The sequence below is a fragment of the Brachyistius frenatus genome, unplaced genomic scaffold, assembly GCF_029030835.1.
Source record: "Brachyistius frenatus isolate BFR_SWC_R1_liver_20210118 unplaced genomic scaffold, ASM2903083v1 Contig_1, whole genome shotgun sequence".
Lineage (NCBI taxonomy): Eukaryota > Metazoa > Chordata > Actinopteri > Embiotocidae > Brachyistius > Brachyistius frenatus.
This window is the reverse complement of record NW_027210600.1, coordinates 7,349,887-7,372,686: the sequence shown is the minus strand read 5'-3', so window position 1 is coordinate 7,372,686 and position 22,800 is coordinate 7,349,887. Positions and strand designations below refer to the sequence as shown.

At 40.4% G+C, this 22,800-nt stretch overlaps 1 protein-coding gene across 1 annotated transcript in view; it reads left to right on the top strand.

Moving 5' to 3' along the window:
• Positions 1 to 19,067, top strand: part of rasa2 (RAS p21 protein activator 2) — a 28,301-nt gene extending 9,234 nt beyond the window's left edge. The window contains exons 5-24 of the mRNA XM_069722301.1: positions 1,205 to 1,281; positions 3,906 to 3,989; positions 4,758 to 4,830; positions 4,947 to 5,023; positions 5,568 to 5,669; positions 8,396 to 8,549; positions 8,866 to 9,014; positions 9,580 to 9,694; positions 10,232 to 10,306; positions 10,599 to 10,722; positions 11,187 to 11,293; positions 11,404 to 11,487; positions 11,769 to 11,846; positions 11,943 to 12,016; positions 13,286 to 13,392; positions 14,433 to 14,515; positions 14,949 to 15,157; positions 16,159 to 16,262; positions 16,896 to 17,076; positions 18,192 to 19,067. Coding sequence (XP_069578402.1) covers positions 1,205 to 1,281; positions 3,906 to 3,989; positions 4,758 to 4,830; positions 4,947 to 5,023; positions 5,568 to 5,669; positions 8,396 to 8,549; positions 8,866 to 9,014; positions 9,580 to 9,694; positions 10,232 to 10,306; positions 10,599 to 10,722; positions 11,187 to 11,293; positions 11,404 to 11,487; positions 11,769 to 11,846; positions 11,943 to 12,016; positions 13,286 to 13,392; positions 14,433 to 14,515; positions 14,949 to 15,157; positions 16,159 to 16,262; positions 16,896 to 17,076; positions 18,192 to 18,222 — 2,088 coding nt within the window. The 3' untranslated portion in view covers positions 18,223 to 19,067. The remainder of the gene's footprint in view (positions 1 to 1,204; positions 1,282 to 3,905; positions 3,990 to 4,757; positions 4,831 to 4,946; positions 5,024 to 5,567; positions 5,670 to 8,395; positions 8,550 to 8,865; positions 9,015 to 9,579; positions 9,695 to 10,231; positions 10,307 to 10,598; positions 10,723 to 11,186; positions 11,294 to 11,403; positions 11,488 to 11,768; positions 11,847 to 11,942; positions 12,017 to 13,285; positions 13,393 to 14,432; positions 14,516 to 14,948; positions 15,158 to 16,158; positions 16,263 to 16,895; positions 17,077 to 18,191) is intronic.
• The last annotated feature ends 3,733 nt before the right edge of the window (positions 19,068 to 22,800 follow it).

Sequence of the window (22,800 nt, the reverse complement as noted above, 5' to 3'; positions counted from 1 at the left end):
ATCTTTTCTTATCAGGTGTTTTTAATCCACTGTCTGCCTCATGTTTGGACACTTTTTTCCTGTCAGTATTTTATTGCTCATTATTTTCAGAGGGCGTAGTTCTGGTTTCTGTCGCATATAGAGCATGTATGTGGTTGGTTTTAATTCAACTGTACATTTCTTTCATCAGATAGTTGTTGTTTTTTGTGGTCTGCTTGTGTGGAATGAAAGTACAGCACACTACCACTTCTGTGCTTCTGTAGCTAACATGTTGACTCTAGCTGCCATTAGCCCACGCTAGACTATTCTGGGTATGTGCCGCTACACTGATTCACTCACAAGTAGACACTTTCAACTGCAAAGTTACATCAGTGAGTGATGGAGGTGTTATTGCAGTGCCTTTCTCACTTGGTTTGCAGCCAGACAAAGGCTGCTCATGCACCCGGTGAGCAGTATTATCTCATATTCCAGTAAAATCGCTCAGTTAATGGAGAAAACTACAATGTTTTTCCGACGGTGCACCGTTTCGATCATAATATAACCCTGCAGGTAATGGGTCGAAGTTATGATGTGAGTGTTCATTTGCTGAAGATATTGGCTCATGTGGACCATTGCAAAGTAGTTATAATGATATTGGCTCAAAGGCCTATCTTGCATCAGAAAGAACTACCATCTCAGCCAAATGCTGAATTGCAGAGACAGAGTGCAAGTGTGGGGGCGTTGTGTTTAGCTCTCTCTCTCTCTCTCTCTCTGCTGCTCACTCTCTCGCTCTGCATGTCTCTCTCTGTCTCTCTCTGACACTTCCGAAGAGGAGACCGGCAGTCTCCACCGCATCCAACCCCGTAAAGATCTCTTCGAGTGATGACAAAATTCACAGCTGTTGTGGCTCTTGTCACACGTGGCACCTTCGTTAACCTAAAACAAGATGAAACACGAAGTGGAGCAGTGCCACAGGTCTCGGACTAACACCAGAGAGTAAAAAGAAGCAATTTGAAATACAACCCTGAGAGATGTGCAACTTGGAACAAACAAAATGCGTAAAGAAAAGCATTATTATAAAGCTGTTGCACTACAATCCACACTTTTATCTTCTTTTACAACCCTCACATTAACTCAGGATTTGACTTCAAACTTTTGACTTGTGTCTTGATGTAACACTGACATCTCGTGATTTGAGTAATTTGTGACTTCTCAAAACTCTGTCTGCTCTCCTCATGATTTACAGGGAAAGGTTCACCTGGAGATGCGATTGAATGAAGTGATCACAGAGAACGGCTCAGTCGGTCAACACTTAGTAGTCCGGTGAGTTTCAAGATCCCTTCGTTGCCAATCCAGTGCGCTCTGATACAGTTGGTTGTCTTTTGCAGTCTGAAACTTTGAAAACTGGCAGGATTTAAAAGCCGAAAATTGAACAAAATGAGTGTTTCCTCTGGCTGAATATCAAACCCTGATAGCGCAGTGTTCAAGTTTGTTTTTACCGCAACAAGTTTGTGCTGAAGTTACCTAACAGGGTTACGTATACATATATTTACATATATCTTAAGTACAGAAAGTAGACAGAAAACGTAGGCTACATTCAAGTGTAAACAAGTCACAGAACTAGACTGAGGCTGAAATAATATAATTAAAGGGGACAGTTAGAGAGACAATATGAGACACATGAAGAAGGGGATACATAAGGCGAACAGTCAGGACTCAAACAAATAAATACTGTCTCATGAAGGTAATTGTTATCGGCTTTGATGTTTCTCAGACTTTATTTTTTTATGGTTTGATGGGAGTTTACCAAATCTATATTGTACTTTTATGTCAGAGGCAATAATAACTGTAACTGTTTCTCCGCTCTTCTGAGCTGCAGTGACCACATCCAAACTATTTTGAGTCGCTAACATTTTCCCAGTGATTACAGGCACAAGTTTATAACTTCTTATTGTCTTAAAATCTGTCAGGAAAACTATGGTAAATTTATTGTTTCAGCTGTATGCATATTGGAAACATATTTGTAATAGTTAGAAAGACTTCTATTGATAAGAAACCCGTGAGAAACGTGTTAAAAGTCATTATCAAAAATAGTATATCACTTGCCAATCTTAGCTCTCAGTAGTTTGTTTTAGGTTGTGTGTGTGTGGGTGTGTGTCACAATATTACTTTATCTGTCACCTTTTACTTCCCTGCTATACATTTCACATTAATAAGTCGTTACAAACAAACTGATATGGGCAGATGATGACGTGAGAGGACGGTTAAAAGAAACCGCTGATTGAAGGATTAGGTTGAGCTTGTAAACTGCACATTAGTCGTGCTGTTTACGTATGTTGTTTTGCACCTCCTTCATTCATGTTTGGAGAGCAAGCGGATGAAGAGGAAGTGATGGCATCTGAGCCGGAAGCCTGTGCTTCTCACACTGCAACTGTTGTGGTTTTCTGCTGCTGTCATTCACTGTGTCACTCAGATTGTTTGCCTAAACCTGCTCACTGTCAGCTCTGACCACCTGTGCACAGGAGATAAACCATGCATGCCCTTGTTTTCTTACATCAGCTTGATCAGATAAGGTAGCGAAGTAGAAATCAAAGGTGAAAAGCTTATCATTCGAACGCCTCGAGTCTGCAGTTGCAGTGTTGATTAGTCACCAGGGATGGTCCAAACAGAGCTTAACTGGCTTGAGTTAAGATGGATGTAAAGGAGGCTGTAGGGAATATTGTCATGACACCCCGGTAGATGATACTCAAACATCCTGACATTCGGCTGCTTGACTTCTCCCTCTGGCCTCACTTAGCGATGGTCTGCATTTATTCTTATTCCCCGGAGGCTCCTCCTCAGCAGCCACATCCTGTTTATGGTGCTTGCAGTGTCTGTTTGTTGTCACCTGAAACACCTGTGAAAAAAGCAGTGCACCCTGTGTGACACAAGTCAAACATGAGGGCAAAGCGCTACTTCTAAAGGAAGGCTGTTTTATATTCATGCACACTTTATTCTCCACCTACCAGCCTGTTTGAGAATGGAGGAAGGGCAGCAATGTCTTTTGAAATAGTGATGCTAGCAATTGATATCAGATTAATGGAGCTTAAATCCATAAACTGGACAACAACGAAACATAGTCATTGTAAACTTCATAAGCAACGTGTTAGCCTTCTGCCTCTAGTGTTGCTTCTAATTTCTTTGATTTAATGCTAAAAAAAAATACAACACGCAGTAATTATTGCTGCATCATTAGGAAGGATCCGGTTATTAGAAAATATGTAGGACATCACAACATATTAGAAATAGATTTATATAGAAAGGACTGCGTTGTCAGCAGCATTAGTGGTGGCTGAAATATTGTATGTTTGAGTTAAATCGGATTTTTATTTGGGTAAAAGTAATTTACTATGTCTTTAGATCTGCCATTACTATGCATGTTTGTGTGGAAAAAAAAGAGATAATTATGATGATGGCACCTGAGGGCAACATGTCATGACAAAACCTGTTTTTATGATTACATGTGTGGTGTGAGTCATACATTTCTATTAGGTTGGCATTCGGAAGTATTTATGGTTCCTGAAATTGTTGTAAAGTAATTAAGTTTCCTGTTTTCAGTAAACCTCTTGTTTTCACTTGTGGAAGTGTGGACCTTAGAGGGTTAATAGCATTTCCACTGGGGCATCTGTTGAACCAACAAGAAATTATTTACCATTTACGCTCTCAAGACACAGTGTTGAAAGCTAATCTCTTCCAAGGTCTGGGTCACTTTAAAGTTGTCAACACATAATTGTTTGAAATATTGCAATTTCTGTTCAAAGACAATCAGCAGTTCTACCGTATAAATTAGAAAAGTGGAATGACTGATATTTAGCTATATAAAAATAGTTCTAAGGATCTTTTTCTAACACGTCCTTCAATAACTGTATTCATTGGGTCCCTCTCTGTTGCTTTGTGAACTCCTTCAGAATAATAGAGTGCAAGGAGCTGCCTTTGATCAGTGGGCAGAACTGTGACCCCTATGCCACCGTGTCACTCGTTGGACCTGCCAGGTAACTCTGAATGATGCATATAGCAACCTTGACTTACTAATTAACATGACATTAATATTATATAAATATCCTATAATTTTTCCAAAGTAAAAAAAAAAATAAAGGGAAATGTTTAGGAATAAAAATAAACTGGAGAATGAGACCCATTATTTTTTTACTTTTAAAGGTCCCATATTTCCCGTGTTTTATTTTCAGCCTTGGTCTCCATAACAAGATATTTTTTGTGGTTTTAAGTACCAAAAACCATCTTACATGGTTTCAAATCTCTCAAGCTTCTCTCTAGAGCGCTACCAAGAACAGGCTGTTTTCTGTGTGTCTTTAAGACACATTGATATCAACGACCCTCTCTTCTGATTGGCTGACTGAGTGACGCATGGCGGCCCCAACCACAGCTTTTCTGTCTTGTAGCTTCCTAGCTCATCAATGAAAATGACTGCTCAGTGTTTGAGTTTTTTTTTTTTTACATAAAAGGTTGGACAGTGGATTTTACTGTGGGCGGAGAAAGGACATGAGCATGGGTTTGTGACATCACAAACTTACAAATGTCCAAACGGCTCCTCCAAACAGCAGAGTTGCTCAATACAGGCTTTGTGATTATTTATATAGAAAGAAATGTAAATCTGAATCTGAACAATGTGAAAATGGTCACATATAGTGATTTACTTACTGATAATTCCCACCTGAATCTGCATCTCCCTTCTGAAATTAGCCATACCTGGCCCAATCAATTATAATGTACGTAACCGTGTCTGTCATGCATCTCCTCAGGTCCGATCAAAAGAAAACAAAGGTAAAGAAGAAAACCAGCAACCCTCATTTTGAAGAGACCTTCTTCTTCGAGGTAAATTCCGTAACTGCACATTTTGCTGTCGAGCCACATCATGAGTTTGAAATTGTCTATTGGTTACATTAACCATAGATTACTGAAACAGTAAGCTTTGCTATGTTCATTCACAGGTCACACGGTCCAGCAGCTACTCTAAAAAGTCTCATTTCCAAGTGGAGGAAGAGGACATTGAAAAACTTGAGATCAAGTGAGTTTGTTTGTCTTTTTGTTTGTTTGTCTCATCTCTTTCGCTCTCCATCCCACTCTGCCTCGTTTCCCTTCTATCGTCTTGACAGAAGAAAAATTATTTATTTACCAAAAAAAAAGTGAATTTGGATCTGGTGTGTTCTGACTACTGATAGAGAGCCTTGGTTTCTGGTTAAGGATATGTGGGGCTACCGTCACAGTGGACTCATAGCTCACTGGGTAAGACTAGACAGATTCAAAGGTAAACACTCATGCATGGTTTTGAGGTTTGGATTTGAGGTGGTGTCTTTGCACGGGTATTGTATTGGCTTTTATGCACCAAGCAGGTAAGCACTAGTTAGTCGTGACTCTTTTTCTTCTTTTTTTTTTCTTTTTTTTTAATATAAATCCCTTTTGCCGTATTGAAATTGGATGGTTGAATGTTTTGTGTTGAACACACACAGCGACAAAGATTGTGTCTTATTTGTATGTAGTCTGATGTAGTTCAAAGCCGTATATTTATAGTTGAAATATGTTGTTTCAGTTGACACCCTCTACCTTTGCAGAGTTGATCTGTGGAACAACGAGAATCTGGCTCAGGATGTGTTTCTGGGGGAAACGCGGGTCCCTGTCAAGATCCTGCGAAATGACCACATCCACAAAGCCTGGTAAGGAGATTTACTAATATCTCCTGTAGGAGTGTAAACAAATACAAATGTTTTATTTGAATAAGACGGGATGATGTTCGTTGATATAGATACAAACAGCAGCCTTTACGTCATAGAGAGGTTCTATCTATAACTTCAGATCTTGGGTTACATCCATCTGAATCCATCAGTTCCTCTGACTTCTTTTCCCCCAAACCTCCAGCTCTGTTTCCACCTTCTTTTTGTTTTTCCACCGAGACCATTAACGTTAACATTTCGACTTATATTTTTCATTTCTGAAAGCTGGCTTTACATCTCAATGATGCCTTATTGGATTAATTGAGTCACATACTGTAAATATTATCCTCTGTGAGCAGGTGAACTTACGCATGGGGGTATGAGGAGTATAAAAGACCGAAGAGCACAATTCAACACAGAAAATGAAGTAGCCTTGAGATATTTAGTAGCAGTGGTTACATCCCCATTATCTCCAATACACATAATTCTTAACAGACGTTTCCAAATAGATTTTGCAGAGCCATTTGTGTTTGTTTGTTTTGTGTGTACTTGATCTTTTTCATACGACTCATAGTACCAGCATTAAATTGTCCGTCTTAAGCGCCATGCACTCGCGTACATAAGGCTGTGATGTTCTGCCATGGTTGAAAATACTACAATAAACCTGTGCTGTTTACACACACACCATGCCTGGCTTGTGTTAATAACCACCAGAGACCAGATTTTCTGTGGTTTCTTCAAATTTGAGAGTGAAAACATGAGGCACGTTGATGGAAAAAAAGTCGAGGTCTTTATCGCTCTGAACCTGATGTGTCTGTCCCCGTAGAAGTGTATTAGTTGGTTGTTAATAAGCAAAACCAAACCAGAAACAGTCACTATGCTGTCATGGCCCCGTCACCTTCCTTTTAACCGGATCAGGTCCGGTGGTGCCTCCCGCTCATGTTAAGGAGCCATGAGGACAACTTGTACTGTGAAGTGTTTCTTGCCATTACGAGGTGATTGGAAAAATCTTCCTAGATTTCTCCGTGTTCAGCAGTTTTTCCATTGTGTGGGTGTTTCCTAGCTTTGCGTCAGAGTAGGTGATATGGGATTATGCCAGATAGCAGATCTGTTAGTACATGAGGGCTGTGAGTAGAGTGCGTGGGTGGCTTTTTGCATGGTGGCAGTACCTCATGTCCTGTGTTTGTGCTGGAAGTCGTCCATGTTGTAATAAAAAAAATAAGAAGAAGAAGAAGAAGAAGAAAAAAAAATGCTCGGCCTCATAAAATCAGTTTAGGTGATCTGTTAAAGAGTTTCTGTGTCTGTGCACCATGATTACAGATCAAACAGCTTTAGGACAAACCTCCATTAAGTAGCTGCAGCTTTTGAGGCACAGCGGTTCAACTCTGCATGTGATCATTTAGAGTTTTGCTGCTCCACCTGTTGGCTTCGAAGGAGATGTGCATGCAGCAAAAATATGAAATAAGTCGACTTTTACGGTATTCAAAATGTTTAAAATCCTTGGTTTTTAAATCAACAGTCCTGTCCACCAGAAATATTGAACATCTGGATAAATAAGCAGCCACGTTACCCATTGTCTGATTTATATGCTGTATGTGATAGACAGGATGGCATTCACTTTATTGGGTAGTACTCGGAGGAAACTTTGCAAGCAGTTTGAGCTGCTTTCATTTTGTCAGTTGGCACTGTTCAAAAAACCTCCTGTTGTTTTAAAGTTTTTGTCATACTCTGTGTTCAAAAACAAAAGTATCCAAAACAACACTGTTTGGTTTTGTGTTCTGTTTTTAGTTTACACGAAGGTTTCAGGCTTAAATGTTAAAAGGTTGTCTCGTAAATTTCTGATGCAGATTTGGTCATTTATTAGCCAACTGTCTTAACTAAAGTCTCCCACATATTAATTACTTTCTATACCGCAGTATGTCTCACATTCACTTTATAGAATAATGTATATTTTCACATTCTACGAGGTGCTTATGCTTTTAATATTAATGTTGCCCACCAACTGCTGGATGCATGAATACTATTAGCAATTCTTTGCTCAAGTCTGCCCCATCACCTTCAAAGATGGTAGCATGTCAATTGTTGGTTTAAAACTTGTTTCCTCTTCCACCAAGTGGCTGGAAATTAGTTATTGCAGGTTGAGATGGTGCGGCATGTTCCTTCACTTGAATTTAGACAAGGTTTTCCAACCACCTTCTTTTTTTTTTTAGATGTTAAAAAAAAAAAAAAAAAAAGATGGGCAGTTTTCTGCACCAGTATTTAGGTAAGGTGATGTGTAAAAGCATATTTTGGCTGATGAGGATGCTTCTTTCAGTCTAGAAAAGTTTTTGGAAGCTTCAGCTTTTTCTTCTAGCCGTCATATTTTTTTTTTTTTTTTTTTTTTGTACTAACGGGTACAGCTGGTTTCTGATGTTGATCAGCTGGTTAAAGGCCAGCAGGATCAACCGTCTCATCAGTCTCTATATCAAGCCACAGTGAAATTAATTTACTTGATTATCTCACTCGTGTGTAATTTTAGGTCACATATTAGTTATCTATTGTGTTATAGTTATTTAAGGACTATTGACAGTAAGCCTTGCTGACATATACACACTGTTATTGCTATTGTCATTGCTTATTATAGCTGTCTGAAGACCACAGAGCCTTGTATCAACATATATAGAGTACATTTGTGAGGAAATCCTTGCTCCCGCACCTCCCAGCTCAGTTATACAGTGTCTGTCTTACAGGTATCTCCTCCAGCCCAAATGGAACGGCAGCAAGTCCAAGTCTGATGATTTAGGATCGTTGCGTTTGAAGCTGACCTACATAGAAGACACGGTGCTGCCATCTGCCTGCTACACACAACTCTGCAATCTGCTACTCAAATCCCCAGATGTGAAGGTGAGACGAGAGCCAAAGTCAGTAATTCCTAAAATGGAGGGAAAACATTTGAAAAGAATGTATATCAATTGTATATTTCTATTTCCGTAGATTTTTTTTTTGGATAGACTTGTTGTTGAGCATTGTACAAATAAACCTACTTTCCCTCATCTCTGAAATGTAATGAAATATAACAACAGTATTGACACATACTGTTTTCTTTCTCCACTACTTCCTTCTCACTTTCACACTTTAATACCCTCAATCTGTGCATTTCCTGTTTTCACCCTACACTGTTTCTCTTTTCTTTTCTTTTTTTTCTTTTACCCTCCTTCAGCCCATCTCAGCATCTGCAGCACACATCTTGGGGGACATCTGCAGAGAGCGATACGAGGCCGTTCTGCCCACGGTTCGACTGCTGCTACACCACAATCGCTTTGTGCCTTTTGTTTCCGCTGTGGCAGCACTAGAGCTGGACAACACTCAGTGAGTACTGTCAGATGCTTACATGTACACAGTGGCATGTAGATATGTAGACACATGCAGTCATATAACTGTTATGGCCCGCATTGTTACTTCTCTTATCTCAAAGAGTTAAAAGTGAAGTTCCTCTTTTTTACAACTTTCTGGCTGTGATATTGTAACCAAAGACCAATATAAAACAGGAAGCAAGTCCTAAATACAATAGACATTATAAAGGGGGAATCTGGATCATTTAAATGTGACCTTTCTGTTAACTTTGATCAACTTGTTAAGCCAACACGGCACTAGAAAATTAGGATGGAAAATGTCATACACCAATGTTGAAATTGAAGAAGGAATGATGGTCGAGGTCATAAAAACACAGCTTTGGTTCTCTTGTAAAAACTGAGTTGTACTGTCAAACGTTTGGATTCTGAAACACAATAAGTATTTTAATGAAGACTGTGTGCATCAGTCCAAAACTATGACAAAATAACAGAAAAAAAAAATGTGGTCAAAAATAATAATATATATAAAATTATAATAATAATAACACTGATGATGGTGGAATATTTCTGTGTCCATGCAGGGAGGCGAACACTATATTCCGTGGCAACTCACTGGCAACACGCTGCATCGATGACATGATGAAGATTGTGGGAAAGAATTACCTAGCTGTCACCCTGAAGCCTGTAATAGAGGAGGTACGAGTAAGAACGACACACACACACACACACACACACACACACACACACACACACACACACACACACACACACACACACACACACACACACACACACACACACACACACACACACACACACACACACACACACACACAGCATTGATGCCATAGCGGGGCATGAATCACTGACATCAGTATGGAAAAGTCCACATGAACATCTGCCTCAAACAAGCGGATGTTCATAGTGCCGCATTAACCACTTTTTGAAAGCTTTTTTTTGGTAATTTCCTGTAAATGGCTAACATAATTAAAACTGCTATATTTCATTCATGGCTGTTTAATTTGAGTTCCTAGACATGTATAAAAATAAAAAACAAATAGAAAAGCTGAAATTGTGAATGTCCGCAGTCGTCTTAGTCCTCAACTCCTCTTGTTGTCTCTAATTTCCAGAAAATGTGAATAAATTAGTAACTACAGACAACACTAAATCTCAGCCTTTTCTCATGAACTCATCAGGACTGATTAAATTGTTTGATTGTGTTCTCTTTCATAGATTTGCGAATCCAACAAAACATGTGAGATTGACCCCATTAAACTAAAGGAAGGTGACAACGTGGAGGTCAATAAGGTAAACACACTCATCTCTCACAGTCCTGTTCACAGATGAGCAGAATGTCGTTTGCAGTTCATCTGATTTTGTTCAGTAGTAGCTGTAGTAGCTGTAGTAGTAGTAGTATAATAGTACAAGGTATCTGAATGCCATTAAACAGTACTCGCTGTCAGATTTCTTCTTTGGTGTTGTGCTAGAGTAAATGTATCTGCAAATGTAGGACAAAAAAAAAAAAAAAAAAAACTCTTTACCACATTTCAACTTCCCATATGTATGTAAAGTAATGCTAATGTTTTTGTTTCCTCTGCAGGAAAACCTTCAGGTTTATGTCCAGAAAGTCTTTTCCTCGATCACCCAGTCCAGCTCCAGCTGCCCCCCACTCATGTGTGACATCTTCAGGTCTCTGGGACACTTGGCCTGCAAACGCTTCCCAGGTAAAAGATAGACTGTGTGTAAAAAGCCACTGTGGCATCTTTAAAGTTATTTGTTTGCTGGGAATGTCAGAACAGACCCCATCCAGACCTGCAGCATTTTAAAACAAATCTATCTGACATCATTTGTAAATTGTAAAACAACACACTCCATGGTAACAGATCACCAATTTTTTTTTTTTTTTTTTTCTGTGTTCATTTATTTTTATCGTGCTTGATTTCGGAACAGATGGCGTTCAACTCTGGGAACTATTAAACAAGCACAGTGATAAATGACTTCTGTTATATGTACTCGCACCAACAGGTGGAGCCACATTTTTAAGATTAACTGGAGTTCCATCTTGTTGTAGCTCTGGGTGTTTTTCTTGCATATTATAGGCCATGTTTTGGATTGAATTAGTTTGTTTTGAGAAGCCAGACTATTTTCTGACACGTTTCTTCGTCTTCTTCTTCTCTCCGTGTTACAGGTGACCCACATGTTCAGTACTCGGCTGTTAGCAGCTTTGTGTTCCTGCGCTTTTTTGCTGTCGCTGTTCTTTCTCCACACTCCTTCCAGCTCCGTTCCCATCATCCTGTAAGTGCATGACCCTGTTACTACAACTGACCATTTAAAACATGTATTGTGGATTAAGTTCATCTGTGGCCTAAAACAAAGTTGTTTTTGTATACTTCCTGTTACTGCAGGATCCTGAGATTTCCCGTACACTCACTCTCATCTCAAAAACCATCCAGACTCTGGGCAGCTGGGGTAGTTTATCAAAAAAGATGGTAAGATTAACAAACTTTCTAACAATGTGTCATTCTGTTTAGCCAATTAAAGCAAAGTGAGAGGAAGGGTTTACGTGTGCATCATTTATTCTGTTATAATCATGAGGCATTTGTCACACTGAAGAAACCATAGTCAAAGCTAAAGGTGCTACATTAAGAGGAACATTGAATACTATTAAATAAAGTGTACTGTCTAGTGAATGGAAAACATGGGCACTTTACTGTCAGGAAGTTTTTTTTATTTGTGAAATGTTGATTTAATTCTTCTTTTCTCTTTTCAGTCCAGTTTCAAAGAAACGTACATGTACGACTTCTTCAAATCATTCCAAGAAGACAAATGTATAGAAAAAGTTAAAAAGGTATTTCTCTTTTGAACATACTCAGAGGTTCATAGGATGCATTTGTGTATTTGTTTCTTTACTGATTTCTTTGTCAATTCTATTTTTTATTTCCAGTTTCTTGATGAAATCTCCTCCAACGTCAGCAAGGAGTCCAGCGGGCTGGAGGACGCCGTGGTTCTCAAGGAGGGGTGAGTGTTGTTCGTTGTGGGCGCACCAGAATCAGTAGACTAAAGCCAATGGCTGCTGCTTCTTTAATCACTCTTTAAAATGTAAGTAATCTGTGGGAAAGAAAGTAAAAGTACAGAGAGATAACGAAGGCTAAAAGGAGGCTCTAGTATAAAACATGGTTACAATGCTTTGTCGGTGTGAAGTTTTACTTGTGAAGCAGTGACTGAAGTTTTATGTTTCTCTTAAAAGTTAAACCACCGAGACGTCATCACAGCTTCATGCAGGCCAAATCTCTGAGCCTATCGGCTATCGGTCTGATTAATACTGAGCTTCTGGGAGCAACAGCCAACATTTCAGCGGTTCCAGTGTAGCCAGCAGAAATCCAGGTCTAGATTTCCTCCTCCGTGCCCCAGTCATTATTTAAGGACCGATTAACTAATTAAATGAGAATGAAGTTGGATTTGAAAGCTTGTTAATCTCTATGAACAGAATTATGCTTATGAATGTAGGTAAACTTGTTTGTTTTGTTTTGTTTTTTAAAAAAAGCTCATTTTGGCAAATGTGTTCACCTCTTTTGTTCTGCAACCAGACTCTTTACTTTCATGCAGCCAAAGCCTGCTCTGACATGATTGGTCAATACTACTCTGATTACAAACGGAGAGCAGAACGCTTCCTGAACCAAAATCTTGTCCCCTTGCCTTCAGAATCGGTATTCAAATGCAGATATCTGTTCATGGTGATTGCATGCAGAGCAGATGAGGAGAAAAAAAAGGGAGTTTCCTAGCAGTGGCAATGTACTAACTGATAGTGATAGTGAAGAGGAAATGGCTGGCCAAAAGTTATGGCTTATTTTTCTCCCTTCAGAAGAAACCACATATTGTTGAACTGTACAAAAACCATCCTACACAGACATAATAGTTTCAATGAGCTGCATAATTCATCATAGGAAACATGAAAGGGAGATTGCAGTGATATAGAATTACTCTTTCATGCAATACTACTGATCAAGATATGCTGATTTGTACAACAGTTCAAGTCTGGATTGCCATTTTGAAAGAGTCAAAATAAGTCTTTCACCAAATCTAAAATGAGCGTTTAAAATTGTTAATCAGATATATTCCAATGTAACTGGAGTCTTGTTTCAGGACTTGTACATCTGGACGGTTTACATCAATAACAACCATAAAGAATGCTGGAAGGAAACATGCTGCACTGATGATGTTTTATTTGTTTCCCGCCAGTAAAACATGGCTTTGTTTTTTAACCCCATATCGCGTCTGTCCTGACAGGGAGGTACAGAAACGAGCTCAGGGGAGAAAACGCCTCGGCAAGAAAAACTTTAAAAAGAGGTGGCTCAGAGTGACCAACAGGGAGCTCTCCTACCACAAACACAAAGGTGAGACCCGTTTCAATCGTCTCATACCCCAACCACATACATATTGGCAAAAAATAAGTCCATCTGCAATTCGAAGGATAATATCAGATCAAACTGACAGGATGTGGCCACATGCTGCGCTTTTCACCGTCTTCTTTCTGCTACCATCAGATGCTGCCAAAGTAAAGACGCATAATGGACGGGGCTAATTGATTGGTTGAATTTATATGTCATAATTTGAAATGTAAACATTATGTTGTACATTAATGTTAAAAGGCACAAAAGCCGAACGACAAATTAGAGCTATTGTCTTTCACTTGTGGTGTTTAGATGTACGAGGATGTCACTTGCTGGCTTCTTACAACAAACACTTAGAAATGAAGTATTACGACATGTGCTGTCAGGAAACATTTGAGTCACCATCAAAAACAGGATATTTGACTGGTCCATTCGTCTCTAACCTTCACATACAGCAGTTTCTTCTCCATGGATGTTGAGTTGTCTTTTCACCATTTGGTGTAAAGAGCACTTGTATCTGAACTTTTTTGTTTCTAAAAAAAAAAAACCTGCAGAGACTCTGCAGCTACAAGAGCTACACCCACTGAAGTTTGTTTTCTGTCTCAATGAGATCAGTTCTCTTCGCTGAAAGCCATGCCCGTCATCATAGTGACATGTTGTTAGTGACAGGGTTCGTCTTTAAAGTTTTTCATTTTGATCATTTGGAGCTGCGCACTGCCAGACTCGGCATTCGTCACGGCAAGCAACTGGCAAATGTTAAGTTCTGCAAAAAAAAAAAAAAAAAAAGGAATGAGACGTCTTTCAGAAAAATAAATATCTTCAGCACTGTAGCGGACACTGTTACAAGAGATACTGAAAGATGTGGAGGACCTACAGTGCATTCATTGACTCACACTTTCTTACACTTCCGAATTTCACCAGAAGCTTATTATTTGACCTAAAAAAAAAAGAAAAACTTAAAACATAATGTGCTGAGATTGCCGACTGTTTCTGTGTATTATCATTCTTAACATGAACTTGACAGAATGACTTCTGCTTCTCAGGGAAAGAGGCCCTCTGCACCATCAACGTAAAAAATATCCAGGCGGTGGAGAAACTGGATGAAAGTGCCTTTAACCGCAAGAATGTGAGTCAATTCCTCTCACACGCCTCAATCACCACTTCCACTCTGTTGCCCCTTTATGATGGAGGCATCCCCGAGTTAAAGTAAACAAATGATGAAATACTGTAGTGGTCGTCTCGTGAGCATTTATTCACATTTTGCTAAATGAGCACAAATGGTATCAACATCAGAAGAAGTAGTTCAGATGGGGGAGGGTGGGAGGAAGGGGGGGGTTGTGAAGTTTGGAAACATTGGGAATTATCAAGCGAAACCAAACTAACGTGGGTTTGTTAGAGGTGAGATACTACGGCCGTCGCACATCTCAGGTCTGCTGTCATTTGTGAGCACCGACCCAGCCGATTGTTTGTCTTCTACATGCAGTGTAGGATATTTCAAGTGACCCTGTGTGGAAAGTCTGCCACGCCTCGGCTGAACCTCTCTGTTTCTCCTGCATCAGATGTTTCAGTTGGTCAACTCTGAGAAGCCTCTGTACGTTCAGGCAGGAAACTGTGTGGAAGCCAGCGAGTGGTTGGAGGTCCTGAGCCAGGTCAGTCGCTGCAACGAGGGACGCCTGGCTACTTTCCATCCATCAAATTACACCAGCGGAGCCTGGCAGTGCTGCAAAAGCCAGAGTAACAGCGCTTCAGGCTGTAAGCCCTGCACAGCGTGAGTCTTTCCTCCACGTCAACAGGACGAGAAATAGATCGTCTCTGAAGTATTCAATACCCTTGCCGCTGGTTTGTGGGACGCTTGTTGCAGAAGACAATAAACACATCATAAAAACGCTCAACGCCTTTTCTGAAACCGAGCCATCGCTGTTAAATCTGAGCAACCACGTCCAGAGTAGAGGCAGTTTGAGAACACATGAATAGGAACTTAAATAATTAATAGAACTGTAAAACTCTTGACTAAAAAAAAAAAAAAAAAAAAAAAAAAAAGAGCCAACCCTCTCCTCATCGCATCAAAGCAGTTTATTTCAGTTTGAACTTTGACAAATGTCCCTTTTCCACTATAGGAACCTGTCCAGTTACCTTTAAGAGAACTAAACAGAACTTGAATTGATAATTGTTTGATTGCAGTGATCTAATAGGGCATAAAATCACCAAAAACGTTCAGCAGACCTTCTCTGCCGCAGGTGTTTGGCCTTTTTTGATGTTGTCAATCCAGTTTTCCACCTCCGCACGTCTTCTTTGCAGCATCCCTTCAAACTTTCTACAGTCACACTACAAAATATTACCAAGATGAGATAGCAGTGTGAATATTGATTGTGGAAACAATAACACGACTGCATTAAAATAACTTTTAGTTCTTGAATCCTCTGTTCTTGCTCAATTAAGGTAAAAAAGTAGATTTCTTTGACCTGCTGATTGTGAATTCGTTGTTGGCTCATGCACTCATTTTACCAGCACTAAATATCCAGTGTGATTTTTTTTTTTTTTTTTTTAAGTATTTACTTTAAACCAAAAGAGAGTCATCTGGGAAATAATTATTAAAAATGAGTTATTTGCCATTCAGGTCTGCACTTTGTTCCCTTCTTGTGTTAGTTGTCAGTTTTTAATAAATAGTGCTCACAGAGAGTGCGGCTCAGTTGGATTGATGTTTTATTGAAACCAATGGCTGTATTAATGTATCTGCTCTCCTTCCTCTTTGGTTCTGTCCTGTTTCAGCACCATGCTGGCCAACCTGCAGCTGGACATCGACTGTGACCGGGAAACTGAGAGAATTTTCTCTCTGCTCTCCTCAAACGATACCAAGCTCCAGAACATGGAGGGTCAGTGTCTGTTCATGAAATACTGAGTTTATGAACTAGAGCGAGAGGGACAGCAGGATTTGACGAATGTTCTTGAACAACCCCATTTCCCACGGCGTACACCATTTAAAAAAAAAAAAAAGCAACCTCATACAACGAGTGATGTGTTTTCGGTTGCTTTGGAGCACCTCCAGCATGTTGGATTATCAATCAAACGTGACTGTGAGATCGAAGTGCTGATTTTCGGTTGTACGGCGAATAGCGCGAGACTATTAGCCCTCTGGTCATTAAATCAAGGCAGCAGCAAGCAGTGAAATGTTCTTCACTGACGTCGTCAAGTCATCTGACTTCAATCCAACGCAGCAAGTGTTTGTTTGGATTCCCATTAGGAATGGCCTCAGCTTTTCCTCCCGGGCTTCGTAAAGATCAAACTAAATGCACTAAGTCATCAAAACAATTCAGATATGAGGATATCCTGTTTTAAATATTCATTCTTTAACACTTCTTTAACGTGCGTGTCATGTGAGCAACTGAGTACAACACTTAACCCCCCCCCCCAAAAAAAAGGGAAAAGAAAAGAATGCCACCTCTGATATCCGGTGTGGTAGGACCACACATGTCACCAACTATCCTGATCTGATGTCCTCTCCATAGATGCATGTGCCACGTTGGCGGTGTACCAGGGCCCTCAGCGAGAGCAGGAGGATTACTCCAAGTTCACCATTCAGGAACCCAAAGAGACCTTTCAGACACTCAAACAGCTTCGGAACGTCATGGAGGAGCTGCAGAGGCAGCACAACATCAGGAACGACACCACAGCGCAGTACGGCAGCCTGTGAGTCTGCACTGATGTCGCTACACGTCACGTCGTTGTGTAACATGTGTATCTTTGTGTTTATGGTTCTCACGTGACTTAATAACGATAACATCAACGAGCTTATTTGTATATATATATACTGTGACAAAGTGCTTTACAATATCACACATGATGTCACGTCTAAGAGAAACCGAACTCATAAATATGGGCGACGCCCGGATGGCAATGAATAGCGACACCATGTTAACATACGATATGACCACAGAGAAGCATATCCTGTACAATGAAAATAAGACGGGGCCTAAGATTGAACCCTGGGGTGCTCCTTATGTTATTGCAGCCAAAGAAGGGAAACCGTCTTGCTGCAAACCCTGCAAGGCGCTGATGGATCTATCAGGATAACATGTCCCACTGAGTCAAAGGCTGCACTTCAGTCAAGCAAATAGAATTTTGTTACCTTTTATTCTTTTTGTAAATCGCTTGTAACTAAATTTCAATAAGTGGCCGTACTGCGCAAAAGTTTTAGGCACTAAAAGTAAAGGGAGGGTGTTTGCAAAAATAACACAATGAGTAGCTTTTGAATATTTACTTCCTACACAGTGCAGTAAACAAAAACAAGGCGAGGTCAGAAACGGACATATGGCTGGACCGTCTCTGAAATGCCGAAGAACTTTAAATTTGAAAGGAAAGACGTGGCAGCAGAAATACAGTCGCTGCAGCAGACTGCAGCGGTGAGGAGGGAGCGCTCCTCAGACAATATGTCTGCTGATCTACGTCCTTACCCTCCACTGCCGTCCTGCACTCTGCAATGACCAAAAGAATTAGATCGCGGAGCCGCTCGGGTTCCCTGGGATCACCCGGAGGAAGTTGCCGGTAACGGGAACACCCGGGCCACCTCTGCTTTTGCTGTTGCCGCCGAGACGAGCTTTTCATTTGAAATGGACGGTCGCTGCAATTCGGCCAACTTAATCGTTTAACGACGATAACTCGGGTCAGTCGGCGGAGGGATCGTCTGTCGGCTTTTTATCCTGCATTAAACCTTTTTTTTTTTTTTTTTTTTTGGGTATACTGGCCCGTAAACATCCATCGGTCTAGTTTTAGGAAAGTCATCTTGGTTATCCTTTGTGTTTCAGTGACAACCCCATCGTGGGGAAAACCTCTTAACCTGGGTGGGAAGGTGTGGCCATACCAGCAGGTGTCAGTGTATCACAGAGAGCCTAAACCGCCAGAAGAACGACCCTGACCTCCAGACGTCGTGAGTCCACTACAGGAACCAGAACAAGCCTGTGAGCTTTTCCAGGATCGCTCCTCGGCCCTTGAAATGAATGAACTCTTGGGTGTTCTCTTTTCTTTTTGTCAGGATGCTGCCTCACCTCCTCCTCCTCCCCACCCCCCCTCCCCCCGCCCCTCTCCTGCCCTGCAGGTCCCTCACAAAGACACTCTTTCGGTGTCTTTATTTGTGTCCCCTTTTACGTCTCCAGCTGTGTGTAAAAGGCATCATTTAGATGGTGTGTGAATAGGCTGCTAATTTTTTTTATTCACCCAGTTTTATATCAACAGCTGATGATGCTCTCCCCGTCTCTTCACATTTGGCTCGGACATCTGTCTTTTAGAGTTGATTGATTAATCTCATTCTGGAGGATCGTCCTCTCACTCTCTCTCTGTATGGCCCTGGACACTCAAATCTTTTCGCGTCCTTCCTCCTCTGAACAAATGTGTACATATTTTCAGTAGATGAAAACCAATCTGCCTTACTTTGACGGACGTTTCTTTCACATGAAATGCTGAGGGGAATAATGCAGAAGCACTTTAAATATTTGGAGCACTCCAAATAGAAATTATTAGATACTTGGTATCAGCGGTCCCCATTTTGATCAGTTCCATGATCTCGAGTACATTTTTTGTTGTTGTTGTTGTTTCATTCCTGTACAATAACATTTATAGGCTGTAGATTATAAAGTTATTTTTCTTGACCAAAGATAATTTCGTAGGTTTGAACTTGGGACTTGGGGAAAAAAAAAAAGAAAAAAAAAAAAAAAAGATTAATTTATTTTCAATACAAATGGTTTAAAAATGGAGACAAATTATATGTGTGTGTGTGTGTGTGTGTGTGTGTGTATATATATATATATATATATATATGTATATATATATGTGTGTGTGTGTGTGTGTATATGTATATATACATATATATATGTGTGTATATATATGTATGTTATGTTTGTAACATTTTTGCGAACATATCTTTTACTTTTTATTGACTTAAGGCAAGCAGTTTGCATGCGTTCAGTTTTGAATCCCGATAGCACGACTGTGGTGAAGAGTTGTATTTCCCTGTGATTGTGAATTGTGTCGGTACGGTGTACATCAGATCTGTGCCGTCATGTTAAGAGAGCCTCGCAACATAACTATAGTGGCGTATGTAAGAACTGATGGTTCGAAAGCAGAGATGGGAAGAAAAAAAAATAAAAAAAAATAAAATCAGAGTAACAAGTTACAAACGTCGTCTCTGAATTAGCATCGCGGCTGCGTCGCGAGGAACGCGCGCGGTTTACTAAATGAGCCCGACGCGCGCAAACCGACTCCTCCGAACTTTAGGCTGTAACCACTTGACGTGTCCTCCGATTGGTCATTCGTCTTCGCGTCAACGAGATTGATGACTGTTGCTCCGGAGAGAACCGATGACCAAAGTTTGATAAAAGTCCCCGTCTCTCCTCCTCCTCCTCCTCCTCCTCCTCCTCCTCCTCCCCCGTCCCCTTCGTGTTTTCAATCTTTTACCCATTTGAACAGTGAAGGGTTGAAAAGAGACTTGAATTTTACTTTAACAACAAAAGTTGATGCTGATGTTCCAGGTTTTTAACGATTTTAAGTTGTTTTCACACGTTTTGTCTTCGGTCCATCAGATATTTCTGACATGCATGTCTTGTATATTTAACAATATATTTTTCTAGGAAAATGTTTTTGTATCTTTGTTTTTGTTTTTTTGTTGTTGTTGTTTTTTAAACCAAAAAAAAAAAACCCAACAACGCAGCGACACTGATTTCGTGCGTTGCTCTTCTTGTAACGGTACGTTGTTCTTTGCAGTGCTTCTTTGAGGCTGGCTGCTTTTGTTTTTGGGGTTGTTGTTTTTTTGTCGCTGTGTGTCCTTCTCACTGACTGTAATGTGGCCGGAGCTTGCCGAAGCTTAACGCAGTGTTACTGAAGTGAATATTGTGTGTGTGTGTGTGTGTGTGTGTGTGCGCGCTTGTGTGTGTGTGTGTGCGTTCACACGTGAACCCGTCTGATCGGAGCCAAGGCGCAACTGTAAAATGATCGATTTATTTACAGCTTGGTCATTGGATGAACTTTTGAATTCGCTTGCAAAGGTTTCAGTTGGATGAGACCGCAATAAAAAAAAACAGTCAGGAGAAACTTTCAACAAAAATCCAGATCTGAATTAGAAAGTAACCACGGCATAAACGATTGTTCTATACTGTATAAGCTCGCGTGTCAACTCCCATTGCTAGATTTGACGAGGCCAGTAAACTAGAAGTTGACGTGCGCGCGCGTGCTCGTTTTCATATAAAAAGGTGAACATTTTTGAGTTGGTTTTTTTTGCTTTTTTTTTTTTTTAAATTTCCCCCATCCATCCAGTCACTGAATTGCGTTTCTTTATTTGTTCACAAGGGAATTATCTTCTTTAGTTTTTCCCATGCGGAAACGCCGTCGTGAAACGACAGCGGTCCCTGTCGGGATGTGGGGTGAGACGCGCGTGGAAACGCAGCGCCTCTTAACTTTCACATGTTGGGCTGCTGCCAGTTTCGCGTCGTGATTTCACCAAAACACAAAAGGGGAAAAGTTCACATGTGCCTCGAGCGATCAGGTGATTAACGTCAATCGAGTTGTCGGCCGTTGAGCAATTCTGATGAGGGTTACCAAGCACTTTTTTTTTTAATTATTATTAATCATGGAAATGAGGGAAAAGTTCCGTTTTATGCAGGAACAAAAACTGATTTCAGGGTCTGTAACTGTTGTATTTTTTTTTTAATTTTTAATTTTTTTTTGTGTGCAAAGCTCAACAACAATGTGTTTCAAATTCAGGCCTATAATTGCAAAACAATCTTCTTCTTTTTTCTTTTTTTTTTCCTGCCAATCATTGTTCTGTGTCATAGCAAAGACAGTATGAAGGCTTTGTGGGATTTTTGTTTTTTTTTGTTTTTGTTTTAAATTATAAAGCTTCTTTCTGTCTGGTGTACAGTGAGTAGTTGCAGAAACTGGAGGTTGTGTTCTCGTCTCCAGATCGTTTTCTTCTGAATGTCTCGGCACAGCTTCAGTACAATGTCTGTTCTTTTGATACACATTAGACATTTTCCGTACATGGTTTATTCTGTGTCACTTCACAATAAACACTTTTCCAATGTTACTCCTGGTTTGTAGAGTGTCTCTATTTTTTTTACACTTGCGTTGATTTAAAGAAAAAAAAAAGAAAGAAGCCCTAATCAATAAGTTTTATGTTCATTTCAGAGACCTTGTGAAAAGTACCAGGCTTGAGGAGCGACGGGTTTTGCTCTGCCGCATGAAGTAGTTTGAGTTCTTTGTAGGATGTGGGGATTTCCTGTGAGCAACGATGTGATCAGCGCATCATTACTCAATTGGATTTCTGTTTACCTTGGTAATAAAGAATTAACGGGAGGAAAGGGCAATTGCTGGATTTGAAAACATCTGCGCGCCCCTGGAGGGGTCTGAACTTTTACTTTTAACTCATAACAACGGCACTTAATTCCCAAAACAAGCCTGAATTCCTCCGACACAAACATCGAGGTAGGCCGAGCTGTCCCGAACCGTGTTTGTGAGCAAAAGATGCGTACCAGCTGGAGCCGCTTAAAAACAAGCCTGCTTGCTCTTCGCAGCGAAATGGGTTCATTCGAATTCAGCCACCAGCTGTGAAAATATTGTCCCACGTTCTCTCAACTCTTTCAGTTATTTGGAATAAATTATACGTAATACTCTCACACAGTCAAATATCTGCCTTTTGATCTGAGGAAACTCGTCTTACATATTTCTAAAACGCAAATGTGAATGTGTTTTACAAATGGTGACGTGCATCGATTTCCAGATTGTAACGCTGAGCAACTGTTCTCTGATCTTCTGAACACCGCGGCGATTGATGAAGGCGAACCGTGTTTCTTCCACTTCGTTTAATCTTTAAAAAAAAAAAAAAAACAATTATCATTTGGTTTAAAAACCCAACTCTGCCACATCATTCATTACGTTCCATAAATAAAGGTCACGCGACAACCCCCCCCCCCCCCTCCAAATTAACGACGACGGCGATTCAGACAAGCACAAAGTACGCCCGAGTGAGCGGTCGTTCGCCCTCCGAGCCGACCAGTCAAATTTCAGAGTTAACACCCACGTGTCCGCCATGACAGTACGCCGCGCTGCACGGTGCTGCGAAAAAGCTAAACTAAAACGTAGATGCCTCGTGCACATATCAAACCTGCCACCGCAAAAGATGTTTTACAACCACAACAGTTTCTAGGTGGACGGCCCAAGACTCGTGTCTCAAGGTTGCTGTCGGATCAAATGGAAAAACACTGGTCACAATCTCCCTTTTTTGTTGTTGTTGTTCCTGAGTCACGGTTCTGAATAACGGCCAGAACAAGTGAAGTTGACCTTCAGCTCATAAAATGTCAAATCCCCAAACGAGCATGTATTTTTGACGGAACAATGCAATTGCCCAGGTTTAAAATGATGTTGTTT